The following is a 23,480-nucleotide window of genomic DNA, read 5'->3' on the forward strand; positions in this document are numbered from 1 at the left end:
TGGCTCCTGCAGCAGCCCTTCCTCAGAGCGACCTGGAGCTCCTGGTGGGCCCTGTGTTCTACAGGTCCTCAGTGGGATGTTCTTGATGGAACCTGTGGCCACCTGCAGGTCCCCAGCAGGTCCAGGAACCCTTCCTCCCATGAGGAAGAGCCCTCTTGCTTTGCTGCTGGAGCTGCTCTGTTTCCTGGGTGCCCTGTCTGGCAGGAGCTGGGTGCAGGCCGGGGGTTTCAGCCATCCCCCATGGGGTGCTGAGAGCTGGTGAGTCCCTCACACCCCCAGGGGACCGAAGCAAAAAGGCAAATCCAAGCCTTGCATCATGCGAGGGAGTTGTTTTCTTTGGTCTGTTTTTCTCTTCAAGAAAAAACCAGGGGTTTTCAAGTCTGACTCAGGCATTGTGACCTCTGACATCACCATGGTGCTGCTTCTGGTTTGCTCTGCAGGCAAAGGTTCTCATCTGTGTTGGGTTGTTGTCAAAAATATGCTTTTATCTCACCACAAAAACACACTCAGTAAAAGTTATTAAGAAGCTTGGGTTAAAAAAAGAACTGATCTCAAAGTTTTTTTGTTGGTTTGGGGGTTTGTTGGGTTTTTTTTTTTTTGCATTTATGTAATTATTAGATTTTATCACCCCAAAAACCTTCTAACCTACAAAGCTGGTACAGTGACGGGTACATAGCAAAAAGCAGGCCCAAAGGGTAAGTTTTGAAAGGGATTTAGATGTTAAAATATGAACCAGGCACCTTGTGAGGTTGTTCAGAAATGATTCACCAGGTAAAGTGAACCCAGAGCCCAGGCCTCCGAGATCTTCATGCACCCAAACCCCTTCCAAACCCCTCACCTACACAAAGGACTGAGCTCGGCTTCCCAGAAAGAAACAAGCCCCATGTTTGTGCAGTAGCTGAACTTTCAGAGAAGAAAAAAAGACTGACAGAGAAACAAACAAGGTTGGGTGTTTTTTTTAAAAATTGTAAGAAATCACCTGTGTATAACCTGGACAAGTCTTGCCAAGTTGCTGTGCCTGGAGCCAAACGAGCTGCAGACACTGCTCACAAGAGAGGATTATGCTGGTGACAGAAAGAAATAAAACAGATTAAAGGAGCTTTACAGAAATAAAATATCAAAGCAAATCCAAGCCCTGGCACAAAGGGGCAGCTCGTGTGTGTCAGGGAAGCAGAACCTGTTCAGAGCCTTGTGCTGCAGCAGCACAGCTCAGGGCAGGAGCAGAGAGCCTGACCCTGACCTCGGGAGGCTTGGGGGGAGCCCACATCCACACCTATGTGCTTGGTGATAACCTGAGGGTGAGGAGGTCCTGAGAAGAGGAGGTGTGGGTGGGCAGCACACAGGGAGCAGGCTCAGACCCTTGCTCTGCTCAGGCCTTTGCTGAGGTCCCTTCTCTATGCCAGGACGTGTTTTTCCATTTCCCACCAGCTCCAAGTGCAGCCTCTGTGCCTGCCCTGTCCATGGAGCCAGTGATGGTTTATTTCTCCTTGTCTTGCCCCAGGTTTTGCCCTGAACTTAAAGCCAGGCAGGCTTTGCTGTTCAGTATTTTTTTTTAAAGCCATTTTTTATTTTTTTCCTCAATTTATCATAAGCTATTCAGCCACCAAACCAAACCCCCACACCATCAAAACACTGCTATGGTGTCCTTGTTCCTGTGTGACCTCCCTTCATCCCCTTAACTGACAAGTGTTCCCAGCAGTCCCAAGAGCTGGAATCCTGGGGGAAAACCCCTCATGGCCAGCTGGAGATGGAATTGGGGCAGGTTAAGTGCTGGCAGAGGTGTGTGAGCTGCAGCAGGCGCTGCCACCAGGAGTCCCCATCAACCTGCCCGAAGGACACCCAGCCCTGGCCTTGGCTATGAAGGTGAGCAGTGCTTGTCTTGTACAGGATCCTCAGTGCCAGCCAGCAGCAGCAGCAGTGGCAGCTCATGCTCAGGGCTTGACAGAAATTACTGACTTCTGGAGTCCCAAGTGAAGCTTTACATGATGATTTACAACAAAATAAGAGGGTTTAACTCCCCTCACCCTGAGAGCTGCCTGTTGTACCAGCTCAGAGTGAGATGCAGTTGTGCCAACTCACAGTGTGAGGCATTTGTAGCAATTTGCCAAACCAGGGTGAGATGCTCACAGGTCACTCACCTGCAGCTTTGAGGCTCCTGGATATGAGCTGCAGGTGCTGCACTGCAGGAGAGGGGGTTGAGCATGCCAGGTACTCAGAGAGGCTGGATTTCCACGTTTTCTCCCAGGCAGGCACCCAGCAAGTTTCAGTTTCATCCTGGACTGTTACAGCCAAGACTGTTTGTGCCTCCAAGGAGTTGCAGCACCTGCTCAAGACTTTGAACCCAGGGCTTGGATCCCTGGGTTTGAAATGCCCTGTGCATGCAGAGTGCTACTGACAGTGACTGGCAAACTTCTCCCAGCAGGACCTGATGACCAAGTGGGATCAGACAGTCGAATCTGAAAGCCCAGATCCTGCTTCAGATCAGCCTTGCTGTTTTTGCTCTCAGTTCCCTTCTTTCACTTTGACATTTTTTTCCACAATCTTCGAGGGGTTTTTTGAAGTGGTTTTGCGCGTTTCACACTGATGTCTTATTTTGTTGTAAGTCATCACGTAAAGCTTCACTTGTCACTCCAGAAGTCAGTAATTTCTGTCAACAACCACTTTGAATTTGCTTTTATCACCCGATTCTGTTAAAGAGTCAAGAAAAAGCCATTTTAGTTCTGGCACCAGTTTCAGGGTGGGGAAAGCCAAACCAGAAAGAATGACAGTAACAACAACAGAAACCAAGTGAAAAAATCACATTATCATGGGTTATTACAATCTTTTTAACCCCAGGGATAAGAAATGCCAGGTCTGTAACAGAGAAGGCTGGATGAGCTCTTCTTGGAGCAAAAACTGAAGGGATTATTTCCAGTTTCTAGATCCAGTTTTCATCCAAAGGCAGCAGCAGATTGGTGTTAAACCTTCCACCTTCTGAACAGTGGAACACACCTCACAGGAGTGATGTGTGCTGGATGCTCAGGGACACTTCAACTCTCAATTATTTTTAAGGTCCATAATGCTTTATCTATTTAATCAATATCCCTATATCTCCCTAAACCATATCTTGTTATGTCTCTAAATGATTCACTGCTCACTAGTGTTTGATATTCTTGCCCAGCACTTTGCACAAACCATCTCTAGACACAGCTGGTGCTCATATGCCCCCCCTGACATAGTTTCTGTAACATTCCAGGAGCTTTTCTTCCCATTTTCAATCACCTCTCCTTTCCCACCCATCATTTTGAGATGAGCACAGTCTCCTTCATCTTCAGCCCAGAAAGGATCTGTTTGTTCATCACAGTCCCTCTGCATACAGCTCAGGCACTGCGAGCAGATGCCATGGGAAACTGCCCAGCCCTGCCCTGAGGGACACAGGGGCCAGCAGTGCACATGGTCAGTGGCTGATCACCCCTCCCTGGGGTTGGAAAGGGGAGTGTCCCTGTCCCTGCCAGCCTGACCCCTTCCCACTGGTGTCTCCAGGTGTGTTTCCCTCCCCACGTTTCAATTTCTGGGCTCCAGGATGAGGGAGCTGCTCTCATGGAAGAGAATCACAGAGTCATTTAGGTTGGAAAAGACCTCCAAGGCCACCAAGTCCAACCTGTGACCCATCCCCACCTTCCCAACCAGACCAGAGCACTGAATGCCACATCCAGTCATTCCCTGAACACTTCCAGGGATGGGAACTCCAGCACCTCCCTGGGCAGCCCCTTCCAAGCCTGACCACCCTGCCCATGAAGAAATTCTTGCTAAAGTCCAACTGTTTAGTGCAGGGCAGATGCCAATTTGGTAAATCTTTTCTTTTTCCTCAAAAGAAGAACTGGAGAGCCAGGCCATCACCTAGGACATGATGTGGGCACAAAGCAGGTGAATTCCTGGTGACATTGGGTGTGCCTTTCTCTGCTGTGGCTGACACCATGGGCAGCTGTGCATCCCAATCTGAGCCTGGTGCTGCACAGATTGCTTCCTCCCTCTGGGAGATAAGGATCTGTTAATAACCTGGTGGTGAGATCACAATCATGAAACGTTTCTACACCTGCTCAAAGAGCTCTGCTGGGTGAAGAATCCCAGCTTGGTGCCTCTCTTAAGGTCAGGAATTTACTCATGATTTCACTTCTGCTATTTTATATTTGCCTGAGGAACAACAACGTCAGCAGCCCCCGGAACGACCCTGCTGACTTCCACCACAAACCCCCCTGGATGTCCCCAGAACGTCAGAGGAGGGGCCTGGGCAGGGACAAGGCCAGAGCTGGGAGATCCCAGGCACCTCGGGTTGGCATGGCCAGGCAGAGGGAGCAGCAGGACAGACGTCAGGGTCCCCCCCTGATGTCACTGCAAGGATGTGACTGGGAAGTACAGCTGGGAAAGGGCCACCCTGAACTCACCAACGCTTCTGTCTGGGCACCCCTGGCTTCCTCCAGCCACGGGGACAAACCCTCCCATGGCTCATGTCAGCCAAAGGGTGCAACAGGGGGACACAGCTGGTGTTTCCATCTCAAATTACCTAAAGTAAAACTGGTGGAAAATATGAAAAAGTTTTGAATCCAGGATGTAAGAACATCCTGTGTTGGGCTTCTCTCAGACAGAATTGCATCTCCTTAGGCAAAGCTCTGAGTTCTGATTTCCAATGTCCCCCAACGTCGCACCTGGGAACCCTCTCCTGGAGCTCTGGGATATTTCCCACCTCAGGATGTCTGTGAGACTGTGTTGAATTCCTGGACATCCCACAGGAATTCCAGTTTTACACACAGACCAGGGATGGGAAACCAGAGCTAACTTCCTTGTGATGTTCCATTGCTGAGTGAGTTGCAATTTAACGTGAGGACAATTCAGGATTACGCAGTTCAATTCAGTTCAACTCAATATTTCAGTTCAAGTGGGACCAATGAGAACTGAACCAAAATTTCTCTGAGCAATTGTGGAATTTATCAGAGGCTGCATTTTCTTTGAGAAGTGTATGGATGAAAGCTGGCACCCAGCTCCTGCTGCAGCCTGGGCAAGCAAGTTCAAATCACTGACTTCCACTCTCCTGGGTGCTGGAGGGGAGCAGAGGCACCCAGAGACTGGAATACCTGGTAATTTGATTCCTTTTATGCAGTTAATTAACTTTGGAATAACAAATAGGTTCTAGTATCACAGTGCAATGGCTTTCATGGGCACAGCTCAGGCCTGGCACTGTCTGAGTTTGGTCTGTCTGCTCACACAGGATCCCAGTTTTGTGAAAAGCAGCTCATGGGGCACCCAAGTTCAGGCAATGTGTCCAAGAGATGGAATCACTCAGGCAACAGTCTGCAAATATACCAAATCAAATTAATCAGAGATTTAATAAATGTTCTGAGAACTCCCTGGGTATAAAATCTGACTGTACAAGAAGCTTGGTGTCATACACAGACAAATTGTTTATTTTAAATATTCCTATTTTAAATATTCCCATTTTAATTATTCCCATTTTAATTATTCCCATTCTTTTTAAGAAAAACATTTTGCTTGAATGGGCTCTAACACCACAGAATTTGGCATGTACCAAAACTTTGAAGCTGAATCTTGGGACCATGTGCAGAAACCAAGCTGCAAACCACCTGCCTCTCTCACCTTTGGCTTCAGCCAGCATGGACACGGGGATGGATCCACCAGAACTCTGCCTGCTGCCTCTCCCTGGAGCAGGGTGAGCACAGAGCACCCCGAGAGGCCCCGCACATCCCAGGCAGAGCTGTGACCTCGTGTGAAGCCTCTGTTACACCCCTGGATTCCGGGTATTCTGCCAGTACCCAAGGGAAGTCTTTCATCTCAGGTCCTCCTTGGAGGAAGTGGTTATGAGATAAAGCTCTCGAGGCAGGGTACCTGCCTGCATACCTGGTGAGCAAAGGCACACAGAGCAATAAATAGCTGCAGAGATGAGAGCAGCACCTGCTGCCTGAGATAAGTGCTGGGTGAGGCGCGGAGGAGTCGGTGCCGCGCACACAGAGAGCGCCGAGGCGAGGGAGGGTCACCTTGTGTGAGCAGAGGAAAACTGTCACAGCTCTCCTGCCCCCAAAAACCCCAAAATCCTCACCCTGAGTAGCCCAGCAGACCGTTCCCTCAGCACCACAGAATGGGTTCAGAACCACACCAGCAATGGGAAGCGTTTGGAGTCGGGCTGGGACCATATCGAGGGAGGGTCTGAAACTGGATCTGAGTCTTCAAAAAAGACCTAAAACAACCCACAGAACCCTCAAAACTACCCTGAGCTTCAGCTATATTTAATTTAGGCTGGGATTCCATCCTGTGGTGCCCTGTTTTTCCACCTGGCTGCAGTAACAGCACTGACATGGCATAAGACAGAGAGGACAAGATGCCAAAGGCACCACTTCTAGAGGAGCCTGGCTCAGGAAAAAGAGTGAGTTTGTGAGGAGCTGGAGATATTTCTGTCTGAGAAACAACCCCTCTATCTGAGGGGCTCTGTTCAAGAGCAGAGCCCTCTTTGACACCCAACCAAACAAAAGTGGGTTGGACAGGTATATCTAAAAAAAAGCAAACACCAAACTAAAGCCACTGGTTTGCTCTGGGGGAAGGCATGACACTGACAAAGTGCAGAGCCTTTTGGGGAAGACAAAAATACTCAGAAAAAGAAAGGGGGGAAGTCACTGAGCTGCTGACAGTGTAGGGAGGGAGGACAAAGGGCTGTTGCTCATGGGCAGTCCTGTGCACTGAGATTTTCATCCTGAACAGCCTTCCCAAAACAGGTCTGGTAGGTGGGGTGGGATGGGATGGGATGGGATGGGATGGGATGGGATGGGATGGGATGGGATGGGATGGGATGGGATCCCCTGTTTCCTCCAGCACTGAGGGCTCCACAGATGAAGCAGGAATTGCTGGAGTGGGGAGGTAAGAAAGAGCCTCCTTCCCCTGTTTCCTTCACCACAGACCATTCCTCATGTGTCAGCCCAAAAGCAGAGCCCTCTTCACTTCCCCAAGTGTCAGTGACAGCTCCGGGTGTGCAGAGCACGCCGAGGCAGCACCTGAGCACCCCAGAGCTCAGCACAGCTCCGAGCACATGAGGAGGAGGAGGAGGAGGAGGAGGAGGAGGAGGGTCCACTGAATGCCAGTGACATCGGGTGCCTGTGAGCTCCTCACAGGGGTGCAGGAAGTATAAAAGCAGAGTTCCCCGAGGAGGGTCCCTGGCAGGAGCAGGGGAGGCTGTGCTGCAGTGGGTGATGCTCTCGTTACCTCTGTGACTGGATCCTGCTGGAACCACACCATGGACGGGGGTGAGTACCTGGGCTGCAGCCTCGGGCTGTGCCTTCAGCTTTATCAATGATGCACAGTCCTTGTCCTGTGATGCTGGAGTGGAGCACTTCTATTAGAGTATTCAAACAGTATAAAAGACTTTCACCTTCCTCATTCTTACTATTAAAAAAAAAAAGCATAGTTCTGTTTTAGGAGCTCAAAAACCTCAAATCACTTCAGAAACAAACACAAAAAAGAGGTTGGGAGGCAATTTTAAGAGGCCTTTTTGCTCCGAAGCGAACGGAATCTTGCATAATTCACACCTTTTCTTCTGTGTTCTTAACTTTAAAAAAATAATTTAAAGAGAGAGAGAGAACACTCTCCCTGGCAACATTTTAATTCAGTGAATCAATCAAGGAATTGGGAGAAGAAGAGCTGAGATCATTCACTAAGTCCATCCAGTCTTTTGCAAGTTGTTTCTATTTTAAAATATCTGCAGGAGCACTGGGGGCAGCAGGATGCATTGGAGATGCAGGAGGTTCTGGAGATGGTCAGGGAGATGGATGCAAGAAGTTCTGGGGAATAAAGGAAGCTCTGGGGATGCTCCAGGGGTGCAGGAAGCCCTGAGGGATGCAGGGAAAAGAGGGAGCAGGTCCCACAGGACCCTCCAGGCAGGAGCAGGGTATGAGTGAGGGAGTTTTCTTTCTCCTCTGGCAAACAATGGCTTAGGAAATTCCTGGATTTTGGAATGCCTGCATCCAAACAAACACCGAACTGGACCTGCTCACCACACATCATTCTTCTCATTTAAACTTTTGGCCTCTGAATCATCCTGCGGGTGCTTTGTGGGCTGCTTGTTCCAAGGGGTTCAGTGTCTGGGGGCAGCTCCTGGGAAAGGTTAATCAGGACAGGGAAAAAAAAGAGTTAGTGAGAACCTGACCAGATTATGATAATGTTCCTGCTTTGGTTTTTTTGTTCTACTATTGTATTTCAGAGGAATATTTTATTTTCCTGGAAGATGCACTACCATGGTGCTTTCTTTAAAACACACCTGGCTCACTTCTGCAGGAAATTTTTTACTTGCTTCTTTCTGCTTATCTTGTCTTTTGATTCACAGTTTCCTGAAAGGAGTGGAGATTCATGATTATTAACTTTCTTCTGTGATAGAGCAGTGAACACATGAAATAAGAGCATGACTGGGTTTCACTGGCTCCTCTCACTCCTGAGATTACAGTGCCTTTCCTCTGCCAGTTGTGAGGAGGGGAAGGGGGAGAACAGGCTGCTAACTGCCAATAGTCATTAGATCACTTAAATATGATTAACTTTTCTCAGAAATATCTGGTTCTTCCCCCAAAAGCCTCCTGTACTGCTGGAGAAGGGGCACCAGAAGCTGGTACATGAATAACGTGCAGAGAGCAGGTTAATTACTGCCTACACGTGCGCTGAGCCTTTGCAATTCCAGGTGGCCAAAAAATCCTTCTTTCACCACGAGGGTCTGGCCAGAGCAGGTTTGCTCAGCTTTGCCAATGCTCCCTAAAGCATTCCCAAGTCTTGCTTTTCTCTTGTGCATCTCATTCCTAAAGCATTCCCAGCTCCTGCTTTGCCCTCGCGCATCCCTCGGCTGTAGCAGCAGCCGGACCCTCAGGAGCTGCCCTGCTCATTTGTGTGATCTGATTAATCACCCTCAGGGCTGTGTCTCTCTCCTCTTCCAGGCAGATGTCCTGACATCGAATATTTCCACTGTCAGAGGCCTTTTTGGGTGCACCTGGTGGGATTCACTGCCCCTGCAGCTGCTCTTATCTTGCTCGCATTCAGGAGCTGGTGCTGAGGGAGATCCAGATAAGCTGGGAGGGATCTGCCTGTCCAAATTCACCAACCCTTTGCCACAGCACAGCCTGAGCTGTGCCCCAGGTGCCCACCCCAGGCTTAAAAGCACCTGTTTCTTTCTCTTTGCTATTGAGTGAGCCAGAAGAGTTCAGCAGCTGTCAAGGGATGGATTCCCCCCTTGGGCTTAGTCTGTGAAGGAAAATTATAAAACTGAGGGGTTCCCATCCCCTGTCATGAACAGATCCCTTCTCTCCTTCTCTCCCATGGAGCAATTCCACTTTCCAACTGTTTCCAGGTCCTTCAGGACAAGAATGGCCTCAAAGCAGCACCTCCTTCCTTCCTTCCCATGGAGTAATTCCCATTTCCATCCATTTCCAGGTCCTTCAGGACAAGAATGGCCTCAAAGCAGCTGAGACACACAGGGGGCTGCCACAGGACTGTAGGGCCAGGCTGACTCATTGGCTGTGGTGGGGTGTTGGTATATTTTTATAAATGAGGTTTCTAGTTCAACTGGCTGCAGGGACTTTTTAGAGGGTTTTTTTTTTTCCTCAGTATTTTGAGGAACAAAACTTAAAAAAACTTGAAGAAAATACCCACAGCAGCCAACTGCCAGGAGGTGTAAAAAGGAAAGAAAAAGTAAAGAAATGTACCTAAACTGCCTGATAAGCTGCAGAGCAAGACTCCTGTCACAATAATTGCTTCTGCCCACTGCCCCAGGCCACAGGACAAGTTGGGGAGATGCAAGTCCTGTCCAGTCTGACTGAAACCAGTGACAGAAACATGCTCAAACTGGCACACAGGGAGCAGGAGGCAGCAGGGCCTCTCTGGTTGTGCTTTTGCAAATGTGTAATCTGAGGTGGGGGCACAGAAGAGGGGCAGAAACAGCACAGGGCTTTCTTCATATTGAAAACTCATTTGACATTTAAGACAGTTGAAACAGCAACTGAAAAAGAGGAGAAAAAAGAAACTTATGATGATCTTCAAAGGAATGATATCAGCTGAACTGTTTCAGGAGTTGGTTGAGTCACATTCTCAGTCCTGTTTTTCTAGACCTTCACAGGGTGATAAGAAAACAGAGCAGAGCAAAGCAGCCCTCACCAGGGCTTGGGCTGGGACCGGTCAGGTGAAGTCAGGGCTGGACCTGGAGTTTGCAAACCAAGCCACAGAGAGATGATGGAGTGTGGTTTATGTGAGTGCTTTTCCTCCATGGAATGAGGGTGGTTCTTCTCTGCCTCTTATCCAGCAGCCACAGGGGCAATTTCCTGGTGGGGCCAAGCTACCAGCACAGGAACTCATCACCCATCCACAGGCAGCCAGGAGCACCAGCTCCAGCAGTGCCAGGGAAACCAGGCTACTCAGAAGGTGCAGCAGAAGGCTGAAGGCTGCTGTGGTGTTTGCAGGGTCAGGGACTCTGTATTCCAGGCAGAAAGGGCAGTTACAGCTTGCTTAAACCCACCCAGTGGGTCTCAGTCCTTGGGGCTTTTTGTGTATTTCCTGTATCATATGCAAAAGCCAGGGCAGCAGTTAGAGGGGGTGGCAACCACAGCAGACACCAAACCTCTTCCTGCAGTCTGGGACTGATCAAAGGGAAAGGCACTGGCTGGACAGAGCAGCCAGAACCTCACTTCACCCTCAGTCCCTGCCTTGCACTCCTGAGTCCCCCCAGGTTCCTCCTGAGTTCCCGTGGGAACCCCTCAGATACCCCCAGGAGGGTGTGGGGAAGGTGAGGGGAGGATGAACACAACTGAGCACACAGCTGCAGGAGCATCAAAGATGAAAATAAGGGGGGAAGGTGAGACAGAGCTTCCAGGAGGCCTCAGGGGAGGTGCTCACACAGGCCCGGGGATGAGCACCATGAGTTTTCCCACGTGGCTGAGGATCTCTCTGAGCCACACATCACCCTCAGGTAGTAAAAACATCCCCACTCTCAGGTAACTCTGTATGATATTAGTGAAGCTGTTGCAGGTGACTTAACACAAGGACTTGGTGCAGTTGCCTGTAGTGGAAGTTCATCATCCTGGTGCAGTGCAACATGAGCAGGAGCCTGGCACAAAGCTGAAACCAAGCAGAGCTGGGTCCAGCAGGCACTGAGCACAGGAATCAGCCACAATTATGAACAACCAGGCCATGAGGAGCTCTAGGAGGAGCAGGCAGCTGAAAGCCAAAGGTATCTCCTTGCTCAGCACCGCCAGAGCAGAAAACCCACAGGGAGTGAGGGGCTGCAGGGACCCCCAGTGCCTGGAGGGACATCCTGGGCCAAGGCACCCCTCAGGGAGGGACACATCTCCTCCTCACTCCAGAGTGGAGCTCAGGGCTGTCTCACCGCCACCTTCCAGCTGAGCAACTTTCAGTGGCAGCTGCTTGAGGTAGATGCTGGTAGGAGCTGTAAAACCAGTGAGGAGAAAGCTTTCCCTGCCCCCTGCTCTGCTAACCACAGCAGGAAGACTGCTGGCTGAGATTGCTCTCACCACCATCATACCTGGCTCTAAATTCAGTTTTTCCTCCCAGCTGTCAACATCCTATATTTTCACATCCCACGGCAGCATAAGCCAACTCTTGACATTTAGAGACAAGCAATAAATTTCAGCCAGTTCCAGTTCTATCTGTCCCAGGGGAGCTGAGCTCTCCTCTCCACAGCCCAGGCACCACACGGGCACAGCTGGGCCGGATTTATGGCCCTCACAGCTGGGTATTTTCACGTGGATTAAGCTGCACCCTCAGTGCTCAGACACCAGGGAAGAGGCTGCTGGCTGCCTGCAGGGAAAAATGATGGATAAAATCAAAATGGGTGCGCTGTGCCTGAGTTTAGAGTCCTCTCTGCCTTCACTGCATGGGGTCCTGGGCAACCTGATCTAGGTGCAGATATCCCTGCTCACTGCAGGGGGTTGAGCTGAATGACCTTTAGAGGCCCCTTCCAACCCAAACTGCTCCATGAATCCGTGAAGCCAGAGGGGCCAGACTCCTGAGGCTCCACCATGATCTGACAGTAACGCTCCTGACCCTGGGTTATCTTGCTGGCATCCTCCCCAGGCTCTGGTTTCCTCAGTGGTGAGGGTTCTGCAGGGTTCACAGTGCCATGGACAGCATTACCCACTGCTTTTTCAAAGTAACAACCATGTGGAAACCCCCAGTCAAGCCACTAACACAGCATCTCCTTCTTCCCTAGGCAAGCAGCTAAAGGTCAGCCTTGTTTTCAGCCTGCCACTCGTTTTTCAGGTAAGATGTTTTCAACAACATTGTTGAAATCCAGCTGGTTTGTGTTGTGGGTAAAGGGAGATCGCAAAAACTCAGAGCAGCCACCCACAGTCCCAGAAATGTGTGGGGACACAGCTGCTCACCCCAGGATCCAGCTGTGGGAGGTGGGAGGTGAGAGCAGAGCCCAGCTACAGAAAAACAAACAAGAGAAACAAAACCAAGCAGAGAAAAATGGTGGAAAACGCAGTGATTTTCAGATGGCCTGGGCTGTGTGAGTCTCCTGTTAGCCCCAAAATGAGCATTTCCAGGACAGACAGGAGTGCACCACATTGATTGCAGGGAGCAGATAGTTCCTGCTCCCTGCAAATTCCTGGTCAAGATGCTGGGCTCTGACCAAGCCCAGAGCTGAGAGGGATGAACCCATGGAGGAAGAGCTCAGCATCCTCCCCTGCCTGGTGCTCAGAGTGCCCTGGCCCAGCAAGGAGGACCCCAAACACAGAGCTGTGCCACGATCTGCCCGCAAACCCAAGGCCTGCTCCTGGTGCCCCAGGTCCTCTTGGCTGCAGTGGCCACCTCCCAGCCCATGGGGCTCTCTGGGACAGAGCAGAGCAGCCCCTGCTGCTTTTCCCTTTCACTGCTGGCAGCCCTGGCAGGATGTGGTGAAAGCCAAACCTACTGAGATGGAGAGCACCGAGATGCTCTCCGATAAAGGGTGGGGGTATCCAGGGGAAACCTTTCATGTCTGTGAGATGGGGAGAAGGTTCTGGAGACTAATAAGTCACAAAAGCAGGGCACGGATACCGCAGGCTCTGCCCCACAGGTTATGGCAGTGTGGGAAGATGAAACAAGAATAATCAGAACTGAAATCGGGGGCTTGAATGAAATGCTGGCCCCACACGGAAGCAGCTTCCTGCTGCACTCACTGCATTTCCTCATGCTCTCACAGGCACCTTCGTTGATTTTTAATTCAGCTCAAGGATGTTTTATTTCCCATATTTTATCTGACAGCCGGCTGTGCACACACAGCTGGAGTGGGTCCTGGAACACTCTGGAAAGCTGCCACACATCTGAGAGTTTGCAGATGTTACTTTGGCTGAGCACGAAACGTTTCTGGTGGAATTCCCACTCGAAGCCCCCCAAAAAGCCCCAAACCTCACATATTTATGGGAAACACTTTCAGCCACGAGGTTGTGTCAGCTCTGTTTGTGATGCTGGCATGAAACAGCACTTGGGAACTCCCTGGGACTTCTCTCCAGGCTCCTTTCCTTGCACGGCCACACAGGCAAGACAGCCCTTGTCCCAACACACTCTTCTTCTTTTTCCTGTTCTAGTTCTGTGCTGGGGAGAATGTCACTGATTACTATGACTCCAACAGCACCATCGACTACAGCATGTTTGAGTCCCTGTGTGAGAAGGAGGAGGTCCGAAACTTCCGTGCTGCCTTCCTCCCGGCCATGTACAGCCTCATCTGCCTCACAGGGCTGCTGGGGAATGGGCTGGTCATGCTCACCTACGTCTACTTCAAGAGGCTGAAGACCATGACAGACATCTACTTGCTGAACCTGGCTGTGGCAGACATCCTCTTCCTGCTGACCCTTCCCTTCTGGGCCACGAGCGCGGCTACACACTGGCTCTTTGGGAGTATTCCCTGCAAAGCTGTCTACTGCATCTGCAAAATGAGTTTCTTCAGTGGGATGCTGCTCCTCCTGTCCATCAGCATTGACAGGTACTTTGCCATTGTCCAGGCAGCCTCAGCCCATCGCCTGCGGCCCCGGATGATCTTCATCAGCAAGGTGACCTGCGCCATCATCTGGCTCCTGGCCTTCATCCTCTCCATCCCTGAGCTGGTTCACAGTGGTGTGAACAACTCAGAGAGCAGCCCCCGTTGTTCCATCATTGCTGATGACTTGCAAACCTTCAACACTGGCATCAAAGTGTCCCAAATGGTGTTTGGCTTCTTAATTCCCCTCCTGGTCATGTCTTTCTGCTACCTCATCATCATCAAAACGTTACTCCAGGCCCGCAACTTTGAGAAGAACAAAGCCATCAAGGTCATCATTGCCGTGGTCATCGTCTTCATTGTCTTCCAGCTGCCCTACAACAGTGTCATGCTGGCCAAGACCATCTCAGCCTTCAACCAGACCGCCTCATGTGAGGAGAGCAAGAGGCTGGACGTGGCAGATGATGTGACCTACACCCTGGCCTGCTTCCGATGCTGCCTCAACCCGTTCCTCTACGCCTTCATCGGCGTCAAATTCCGCACCGACCTCTTCAAGCTGCTGAAGGAGCTGGGCTGCCTGAGCCAGGAGCGCCTCTGGCAGCTCACCTCATGCCGTGACACCAAGAGGAGCTCCTTCGCCATGGAGACAGAGACAACCACCACCTTCTCCCCGTGAGCCCGGCTCCGGGCACGCCTTGGTGGAGCTTGAAATGGCTTTGGACATTTTCTCTAGTCTGAACCCCTGGCAGAGCAAGATCTGTCACATTGCAGAGAAGTCAAGGGGGAAATCCAGGAGCCTCCTCCTGTTTCAAGCAGCAAGGGCTGTTGGCCAACGTCCCACGAGTGGAGAGACTTTACAACAGAGCTGTCACTAACAGCAAAGCAAGGGAGAGGTGGTGAGTCTGCAATTCCTCCTGTCATTTCACCTTCAGCTTAGTCTTTCCCTGTCAAAATGAGAAACGCTCAAAATAGAACATTTACCCTAAAAGCGACAAGTACCAAGAGAAAACAGACGTTGGTGCAGCAGAACTGCCTGGGAGCATCACCCTCGCTTTGGATGTTGATTTTAACAAGACAACAGCTCTGCAACCCCACAGAAATGCCCTTGCACTGAGTCAGTCTGAGGCCAACCTGCACCCGCAGCCTCGGGCTCGATCCAACCCCAGCTGTGGAGTATCCAAGCACACGACTGCTCTGCCTTCCCCCATGAAATGTGAGACATGACCACAGCTAATGCAAAATCCATACAAACTCAAGCCATAATTTCAATTATTTTTTATAACATTGTAGCCACTCGTAGCTCTGTCGGGAAAAGTATAAATTCTACTTTACTTCTGCCTGTATCCTGTTTCTGGGCTATCACCTGCTGACCTTGAGATAAATATGAATGTGGGTTTTCTCCTCCCTTCCCAGCCCTTCTAGCAGGACTTCAGCTGCCTTTGAAGTCAGATCTGTATTTCACTCATAAGCTACTGGGGCGTGTTTTGCATCGGTGCTGTCGGCACCAACAAAGACACGGCTCGCTGAGGTTTGATCTGAGCACTGTTCCACCTCTGCCAGGGCCACAAACAGCAGATTATTGTCATGGAAAATCAGATCTTGGAGGAGCCCGGACTGTAATTCCAGTGGGTGCTTTCACAGGAAGAGAGAAGATTCCTGATGACAGATGAGCACTCTGGGAACCGCTGCCGTGGGACAGCTGAATGTCAGCTGGGAGGAGCTGCTGCACAGCCCGTGCAGCTGTCCCTGCCCTTGCCCTGTGCTCCTGCCCCTGTCCTGTGCTCTGATCCCACAGCACCCAGCTCTCCCAGAGCCACCACCAGCGTGGGGAGGTCTCAGCATGGAGCTGCTCCCAGGGCTGCCAGGGGAGACATGGCCACGTTCCCCTGAACACACCGAGCCATGAGCAGCGAAACACTCACCAAACAGACATTCATCCTGTTTTTCAACACATGGATCCATCAGGAGTGACACAGAGAACTCTCTGGTCCATGGGTTGGACAGCATTGCTTTAGAGAATTGAGGAATAAAATTCCAAGACAGAATTCACTGGCTGGGTGTGAGACAGCACTGCTGCCACCAAATCTAAATAAACTCTCCATAAACCATTTACCTCTGGTGTATGGGATTTTTGTCAAGGGCTGGGATTCGGGAAGAGAGGATTCTGCTTTGTGTTACCTGTCTGTGCTCAGCTGTTGAACTCATTTTCATTTACAGTGCCCAGGTAACTGTACAAAGTGCTGCTTCTCTGTCACATGAAACAGGGGGTGACAACTGACACTGAAGAGCTATTTGCCCTTGGTTTCTTTCTCATCCTTATTTGGGCAGTACACAGCTATCATGATCTTGGCCAGAGCCAGGGACACCCCCAGCACAGAGTATTTGCAGTTTTCCTCATCAGTAATAATATATTCTGTTAATGTATATTCAAGATGTAAAGCTGCTTTACACAGACAAAGTTCAATCTGTTCATGAATGTACCCCAAGAACACTCTGCTTCCATGGAACCTTTTCATGCAGAACCATTCACCTCATCCCAGCCAGGAAACTGCTCCACCAGCACATGGATCTGTACTTGTGTCCTGTAGATAAAAGCCATTCCCCTCCTGCAAATGGAGAAGTCTTCAGGTCCTTACAGAGCAGATGAATTCCAACTAGGATCACCCACAGCTGCTTCCAGAGAGGAGATGCAGAGGCACCCTCTGGGACAGCTGCAGCTGTGCCTCAGTGAGGCAGGGCTGATGTCAGAGTGCCTGGCTTTCCCTGGTTAAATTTAACAGACAGAACAAATTTGCATCTAATTTAGATGAGTCATGTTAACGTTGGCCTAAGATCCCAACCTGAAGTGTCTAAAAACTGACTGTATTTTGCTGCTTGAGAAAAATAAATTATAATGATTTAAGCAAAATACTTCTGGTTTTCCATTGCATTTTCTCCATCTTTATCCAGTCCTTGTCAATCTTTCTGTCCTCTCAGGAGTTGTTTGATCAGCTCAGCTTCATACCAGTGCTGCCCTGCAGGAAAGAGAACATGGAAAATAAACTAAATAGAAAAATGTTGGTTTACTTCATCTGCTGATGGATTATAAAAGAAAAAAGTCAGCAGCACATTAAAGAGATTTTATTTTAACTATTAACCCATCTGTCTTGATGCTGCACCACAGCTGGATGTGCCTAATGGCCACTCACCAACCTTTAAGTGAAAATTCTTTGAGCTGTAGCATTTTGCTGTTCACATTTTATTAAAATTCAGTAATAAACCACTATGCTACTGTGGGAATTGCTCATGGGGAGAGGCAGCAGCTCTGGGCACTATAACCCCCAGCCACATCCAGGGTGAGAGTAGGAACTGCAAGGAAAACAATGAACACAGAGCTCCTGCCTGGCTTCCCCAGTTAATTTGTACCTCAAAGCACACAGGGGGGAGCGAGGGGGGGCCCATATCGTTCACAAAAAAGTGCCTTGTAATTGTAACCACGGAATCAAAGAGGAAGAAACTCAAAGAGCACGAGGAGACAGAAGCCTGACACCAAGTGCCAGAGCCAAGGCTCATTTCTGCTTTCACTGAGTGATGAAAGTCTCACGTTTTCCCCCAGAAGAGAAAGGACAAGGTGAGTTTCAGCATCTGGCCCAGAGACTCAAGAAGCATCTCAAGAGCAGCACAACACAGCTTAAGGTGCAGAACCTCAAACCCAGGGATCCTTAAATAAACACTGGGTCTCACCACAGCAAGGTCCTCAGAGCCCCAAGAGCTCATTTGTGCACAAGGTTGAGCAGTTTTGGAGGAAGAACTGGGGATCTGCAGAAAGCCACAGCACTTTTAACCATTCCCTCTGCTCCTCTGAGGTGACTATGAGCCAAACTCTTAATGTTCAGGAACTTTCTTGATTAAGAAAACAGACTCTACCTTAAAGCCTTAACTTAAACCAGTAAAATTTACCCACCAAGCAACCACACAAAATCACAACTTGGGTCACAAATACTGCGGCCAAGTCACACAGAACATGTTACCAAAAAGAAGAGTGTATTGCTCAGATGGATTTAACCTATTTTAGTACCTTTCACCAGCAAGAGCTGCCTATTTCCTTCCACAGCTCCAAATCTTCTTTAAAAAGCCAATAAAAAACCTGGCCCTCATTAGAGAAGGGGAAAGTTCTCCAGGCAGGGCTGTGGTTTCTCATGTGCCACCTGGGCAGCTGTGTGAGGGAAGTCCTTGTCACCCTAAAAAAGAATGAGCTGGAACCCAGTGAGGTAAACAAACTCTAAAAATAATGCCCGTGGGTGATGGGGAAGGGTGGGGGCACATTGCACCAGTCAGAATAGCTGAGAGAGGCCATGGCTTCCTCCTCACGCCTTCTTTTGTAGGGAAAAAAACCCCAAACTCCTGTTCTGGGGGTGGAGGTGTCACATCTCAGGGGAGAACTTCTTACACAGCCAACTGTCCTTGTTGGCAGAGCTGCCTGGCCTGGGGCCACCTCCTCCAGGGGCACTGTGGGGTTTGATCCATCCCTGGGCCGCTGCAAGAGGGACCTGGGGAAACTGGGACAGCTGAGACATCACCTGCCCTTTGCTGGTGTCATCACAAGCAGCTTCATGACCTCAAACAAGTGAATCAAAGAGTCTGACCAGGATTTTTTATGGATTAGAAGGTGGCAGGATCAGCTCAGAGCCAACTGTTGGCACCAAGAAGGGGACAAGGTGCAGTAGAGATATAAGGAAAAATAACCAGATAAGCAGCAATGACAGCAGCACAATCCCCTGCTAGTGGGGGTTGTGTCCCCAGCCCTCCTCCTCATGGAGCCCAGCCCATCCTGCTCCTTCCCCAAGCCCTAAAACCAGGCAGAATATCCCTGGCTCTGTGCTCATCCCACATGTGGGAGCCCTCACAGCCTCTGGCTGAAACGAGCACAATTTCACACGCTCAGATTGAGCAGAAATCGGCAGCTTTCAAGTCCAGCTGTGGCAGCCACCGACCTGCCCAAAATGAAAGTTATTTTTTTCACTTTCACTAAGACCCCAGCTCTGCAGAGCTGAGTATTGATATTAAACCAGCAGAGACTCAGGTGTTGATGTTCAATCACCACCTGTCACTGCCCCAGCTTGTTGTACAAACCTTATTCAGGTCTGAACACATAAGGAGCCTTCTGGCTCCACGTGCAGGGCAGCTGCAGAGCCAGCCCAGGCATTTGTCACTGCTGAGCCCCTCAAGGTCCTCATGTGCAGGAACTGAAACTTCCCTTCCTGCTGCTCTGTTTTTAATTCAATTGTCTTAAAAAAAAAAAAAAAATAACAAGCTACTTTCCTTTCTGTGCTGCTGAGTGCTGGCACAAAAATTATTGTCAAGTGATCAGGGGCTTTATTGGGAAATTTCTGTGACTGAAGGACAACACTAATGCCCCGAATCATCCTGCAGGAGAGGAAAAGGCCAAGTAATTTCCAGAGAAATAGACAAAAAGGCCTTCCAGGATCTGGAGTCTGTGCATGCTGCTCTGTACCAAAATCAGAACTTCTCTCAGCAGCTGCAGTTCCTGGATCCTGCAGGTTCTACCCATGGCTTTGTCTGCTCATCAGGGAACATCCCACCTGCACGTGCAGCTCAGTGAGCACACATATGTGTCCCAGCAAACCTGGTTTCAGCAGAATCCAACCCCACTGGGGCTGCACAGAGAGAAACTCCTGTTTTCAGGGCAGAGTTGACTGATTCCCTGGGAGATAACGTGTTTCTTCTGAGTTTTGGCCACACCGAGCAGCGAGAGAACTTCAACCCCTGTGCCAGGGCGGGGAGTGGGAGAGGAAAAAAACAAAGCCCTTTATGGATGACTAACCCAGGCTCAGCTCCTGGGCTGTGTTGCATGAGCCTCTTTGAAGAGTTTCACACTTTTGCAGCTCCTGGTTCTGCCTTACCAGGGGGACACAGGTGGGGACAAAGCTCAGGCTCGAGCGTCACCCCCGGACTGTGTGCAGAGGGGGAGCACAGCAGAGCTGGATGTGGCTTCCACCAGGCTCTGGAGGCTTGCAGCAGACCTGGAAAGGCACCAGATCTGTACAAAACTCATCCAGCTGTGCTGGCAGCAGCTCCTGGCAGGCCCCACGCCCTCGCCTCACGTGCCAGCTCAGCCCCAGCAGCCGGAGGCGTGAGGTTGTTTTGGAGCTGCAGAGCACAACCAACAGAAAAGGTCTCCCCAACACCACAAACAAGCCCTGAAAAGCCACCAGAGCCTCCTGCCTCCTCCACTGGGCTGCCTGCTCCAGGCACTGCCCAGGCTGTGGCTGCTGGAGCAGGGAAGGTCATCGTGGAACCAGGGAATGGTTTGGGTTGGAGGGACCTCGGGATGGGGCAGTGATGCCTTGAGAAGGCTGGCCTAGAACAGAGACTGGACAGAGCTCAAGAATAAAGCAGGGATTTATTAAAGGCCTCAATGGATCCACCTTGGGCAGCACAAGAGCCCAGCCAGGGCTACACCCCAGGTGAACCCAAAATGGTCACAAAATGCCCCACTGGTCATGGGGTCTCTCCCTTTTACAAGTTCTGCTCCATTTGCATATTGGAGTTCATTGTCCAATTCCAGCCCATCCTTGTTTTTCTCTCTTTGGCCCACAGTGTTTGTGCTCTTGGGCCTGAGATTTGGATCATTTGTCCTTGGTCCCCAGCTGGAGAAGGAATTGTTTCATCTCCCTGCTCTGTGCACAGACCTCATCATCCTATAATATGAAGCCCAGAGCCACACAATAAAGCAGCACAGAATCTAAAAAAATATAAAAGCCAAAACCTGAGGCATCAGGAGCAGCCCCACAGCTGTGCCACAGGTCCTGTCCCAGCTGTGCCAGGGCATGGAGGTGATGCTCTAGTGAGACACCAGCTCTGCACAAAAGCTGCTCCTCCAAGGGGGCTTCTGGAACATGTTCCACCCCACCAAGGCCCTGCTCCTGAGGTCCAGCAGGGAAATGAGCCCCCTCTATAATCACCAGTGCAGAAGGAGCCTTCCCTCACAGGGAATTTCCTCCTGTAGCCATGGAGGAGGTCATGGCACACAACCTGAAACATTTCATGAGATGGAGCTCCAGTGACCAAGATGGAAACACTTCCTTCTCTTCCCTGACATCTGAAACAAAAAATAGAGATTATAGGAGAAGCCCAGCACAGAAAGAACCTCCCAAAGCACTGCTGACCTCCCCAGGGCCTGAGTGACAACCTCAGGACAGCCCAGACAGGCTCTGAGTGACCCAGAGCACACCCAGGATGAGTCTGTGGTCACCATCCCCCTTTGGCTGCAGCAGAGACACAAAGCTGGGACAGGGGACAGCAGGGACGTGATCTCCTCCATTCCTTCCCTCAGAGCCACTCTCCTCTTGCCCTGGGTCAGGAATTCCCTGCTCCTGGCAAAGGGCTCTCAGCCAAACCCCTGAACTCCCCACAGGCACCAGGAGCGACCTCTCCTTGAGAGCTGCTGACACCGTGTGGGAACGGCTGGGAAGTGATCCACACACCTCCTGCCCTCTGGGAAAAACTCGGGGAAAACTCGGGAAAACTTGCCCTGAAGTAAAGGTGTGGGTTCAGATTGTATCACTGATATCACATGGAATCCCTGTGGGCAATCAGGCTAAAAAAGTGGAGTTGCTCTACTTTGGTATCATCTATTGGAAGTGATTTTAAATGGCTTTGATTCACTTGGCTTTTCCCTCTGGATCAGTCCATGCCTCTTCCATGTGACTTCAATAATCAATAATCCCAGTGCTGAACTCCGTCCTGTTTCCTACATCCTCCCAAAAAATGGCATCTCCCACAGATCCCCTTCCTCTGGCTCCGTACCCAAATTTCCTAGACAGCTCTGAAAAGCACAAATGGCCTTTTCCAGCCACCTCCTACCACGTGGGCCCTGTGGGGAAACTCCAGTGCAGCTGCTCTGGAGAAATCCCAGCCTGGAAAATGGGATTTGTCAGGCAGCAGAAGATGCTTCTTTTTTCAAGCGAGCTTTACAAACACCACCCTCCTCCCCACGAGGCCTCCTTGTGCTTCTCACCACGCAAGAACTGGTGGCTTCAGCTCCTGAATTTGAAGACGAACTGAGAAAAAAACTAAAACACTGTCGCTTCAGCATTCAGTGACTCGAAGTCTTCTCACCTTTATGCAGGTGGCAATGAGCGTTGCAGAGGTGTGAATTTTGCACCGAGGTGAAGCTACAGCTGGCAGAGGTTGGGACAGAAATTGACAGTAAATGGTCCCTGTGCTGGGAGGTTCTGACACCCTAAAACCGCACAGTGCGAAGAAATTGTTCTGGAGTAATTCCTGTGTAAAAAGGAAAGATTTTGAGTTATTTGAGGGGAAGGGAAGGGAAGGGAAGGGAAGGGAAGGGAAGGGAAGGGAAGGGAAGGGAAGGGAAGGGAAGGGAAGGGAAGGGAAGGGAAGGGAAGGGAAGGGAAGGGAAGGGAAGGGAAGGGAAGGGAAGGGAAGGGAAGGGAAGGGAAGGGAAGGGAAGGGAAGGGAAGGGAAGGGAAGGGAAGGGAAGGGAAGGGAAGCTGAGGGCACTGGGCTCTTCAACATCCCCCAAGTGGGCAGCTCTGATCTCTGCTGTGGTGACCAGAGGGAACAGCTGGAGCTGTGCCAGGGGGGTTTAGGTTGGATTTTGGGAAAGGTTCTTATCCCCGAGGGTGCTCAGGCACTGAACAGACTCCCCAGGGCATGGTCACAGCCCCGAGGCTGACACAGCTCCAGCAGGGTTTGGACAAGGCTCTCAGCACAGGGTGGGATTGTTGGGGTGCCTGTGCAGGGACAAGATCTGGAGTGGATGATCCTTGAGGGTCCCTTCCAACTCAGGATATTCCCTGATTCTTTGTCAGCAAAGATTGACATGAAAATCAACAGCCTTTAGTGCAGAAACGCCGATTTCAGGCTACTCAAAACCCTCGGACGCTCTCCCAGCCCCTCTGTGCCCCTCCTGTACGTGTGAGGAACAACTGAACCCCCCATTTCCCCCCAAACTCACTCCCTGCAAACTGAAACCTCCCTGGCTCCGCACACATTTATCCACCCGCGTTTTACCTTTTCGCCCTTGTTTGCATAAAAAAAAGAAAAAAAAAGAAAAAAAAAAAAGTCCTTTTTTGTGGCTTCTGCAGAAGACAAAGGAACAAAAACAACCCCGCTCGCCCCACCTATACCACCGGCTTTTATCTGCGGGGGCCAGAGCCCACCCCCTCAGACCTTATGGAAATAAACACTCGGTGACAGCAAATCTGTTTTCAAGGAAAGGTTCCCACACCCCTTTACAAAACATTTCCGTATTTTTTCTCCCGAAACGCTGTCCGTGTGTCCCCCGTGCACGGGCACCAAGGTAGGGAACCCTTACCTGCCTCCCGGCTGTGTTCGCCCGGCCCCTCCTGCCCCCTCCGCCCTCACCTGTCCCCACCTGCCCTCACCTGTCCCCAGCTGCCCTCACCTGTCCCCAGCTGTCCCCACGTGTCCCACCTGCTTCCCCCGTTCTCTCCTGTCCCCACCT

General features: G+C 50.6%; 1 protein-coding gene and 1 long non-coding RNA gene across 2 annotated transcripts in view; one reads left to right on the forward strand and one right to left on the reverse strand.

The window, feature by feature from the left end:
- The first annotated feature begins 7,177 nt into the window (after positions 1-7,177).
- Positions 7,178-16,895, forward strand: CCR7 (C-C motif chemokine receptor 7). Its single transcript, XM_054649735.2, has 3 exons — positions 7,178-7,286; positions 12,239-12,288; positions 13,599-16,895. The coding sequence occupies exons 1-3, from the start codon at positions 7,277-7,279 to the stop codon at positions 14,661-14,663; spliced, it is 1,125 nt and encodes a 374-aa protein (XP_054505710.2). The 5' UTR covers positions 7,178-7,276; the 3' UTR covers positions 14,664-16,895.
- Positions 16,896-20,633: 3,738 nt separating this feature from the next.
- LOC143695770 (uncharacterized) overlaps positions 20,634-23,480 on the reverse strand; it is a 4,273-nt gene continuing 1,426 nt past the window's right edge. Inside the window, exons 2-3 of the long non-coding RNA XR_013185304.1 lie at positions 22,109-22,273; positions 20,634-21,089 (exon numbers count right to left, since the gene is read on the reverse strand). This is a non-coding gene — a long non-coding RNA (uncharacterized LOC143695770). The remainder of the gene's footprint in view (positions 21,090-22,108; positions 22,274-23,480) is intronic.

Source organism: Agelaius phoeniceus, chromosome 26 (assembly GCF_051311805.1).
Source record: "Agelaius phoeniceus isolate bAgePho1 chromosome 26, bAgePho1.hap1, whole genome shotgun sequence".
Lineage (NCBI taxonomy): Eukaryota > Metazoa > Chordata > Aves > Passeriformes > Icteridae > Agelaius > Agelaius phoeniceus.

Bases quoted from the DNA above. Each gene is read 5' to 3' on its own strand.
- CCR7 (XM_054649735.2), top strand. The intron at 12,289-13,598 runs GTAAGATGTTTT...TTCCTGTTCTAG, and splicing joins GCCTGCCACTCGTTTTTCAG to TTCTGTGCTGGGGAGAATGT.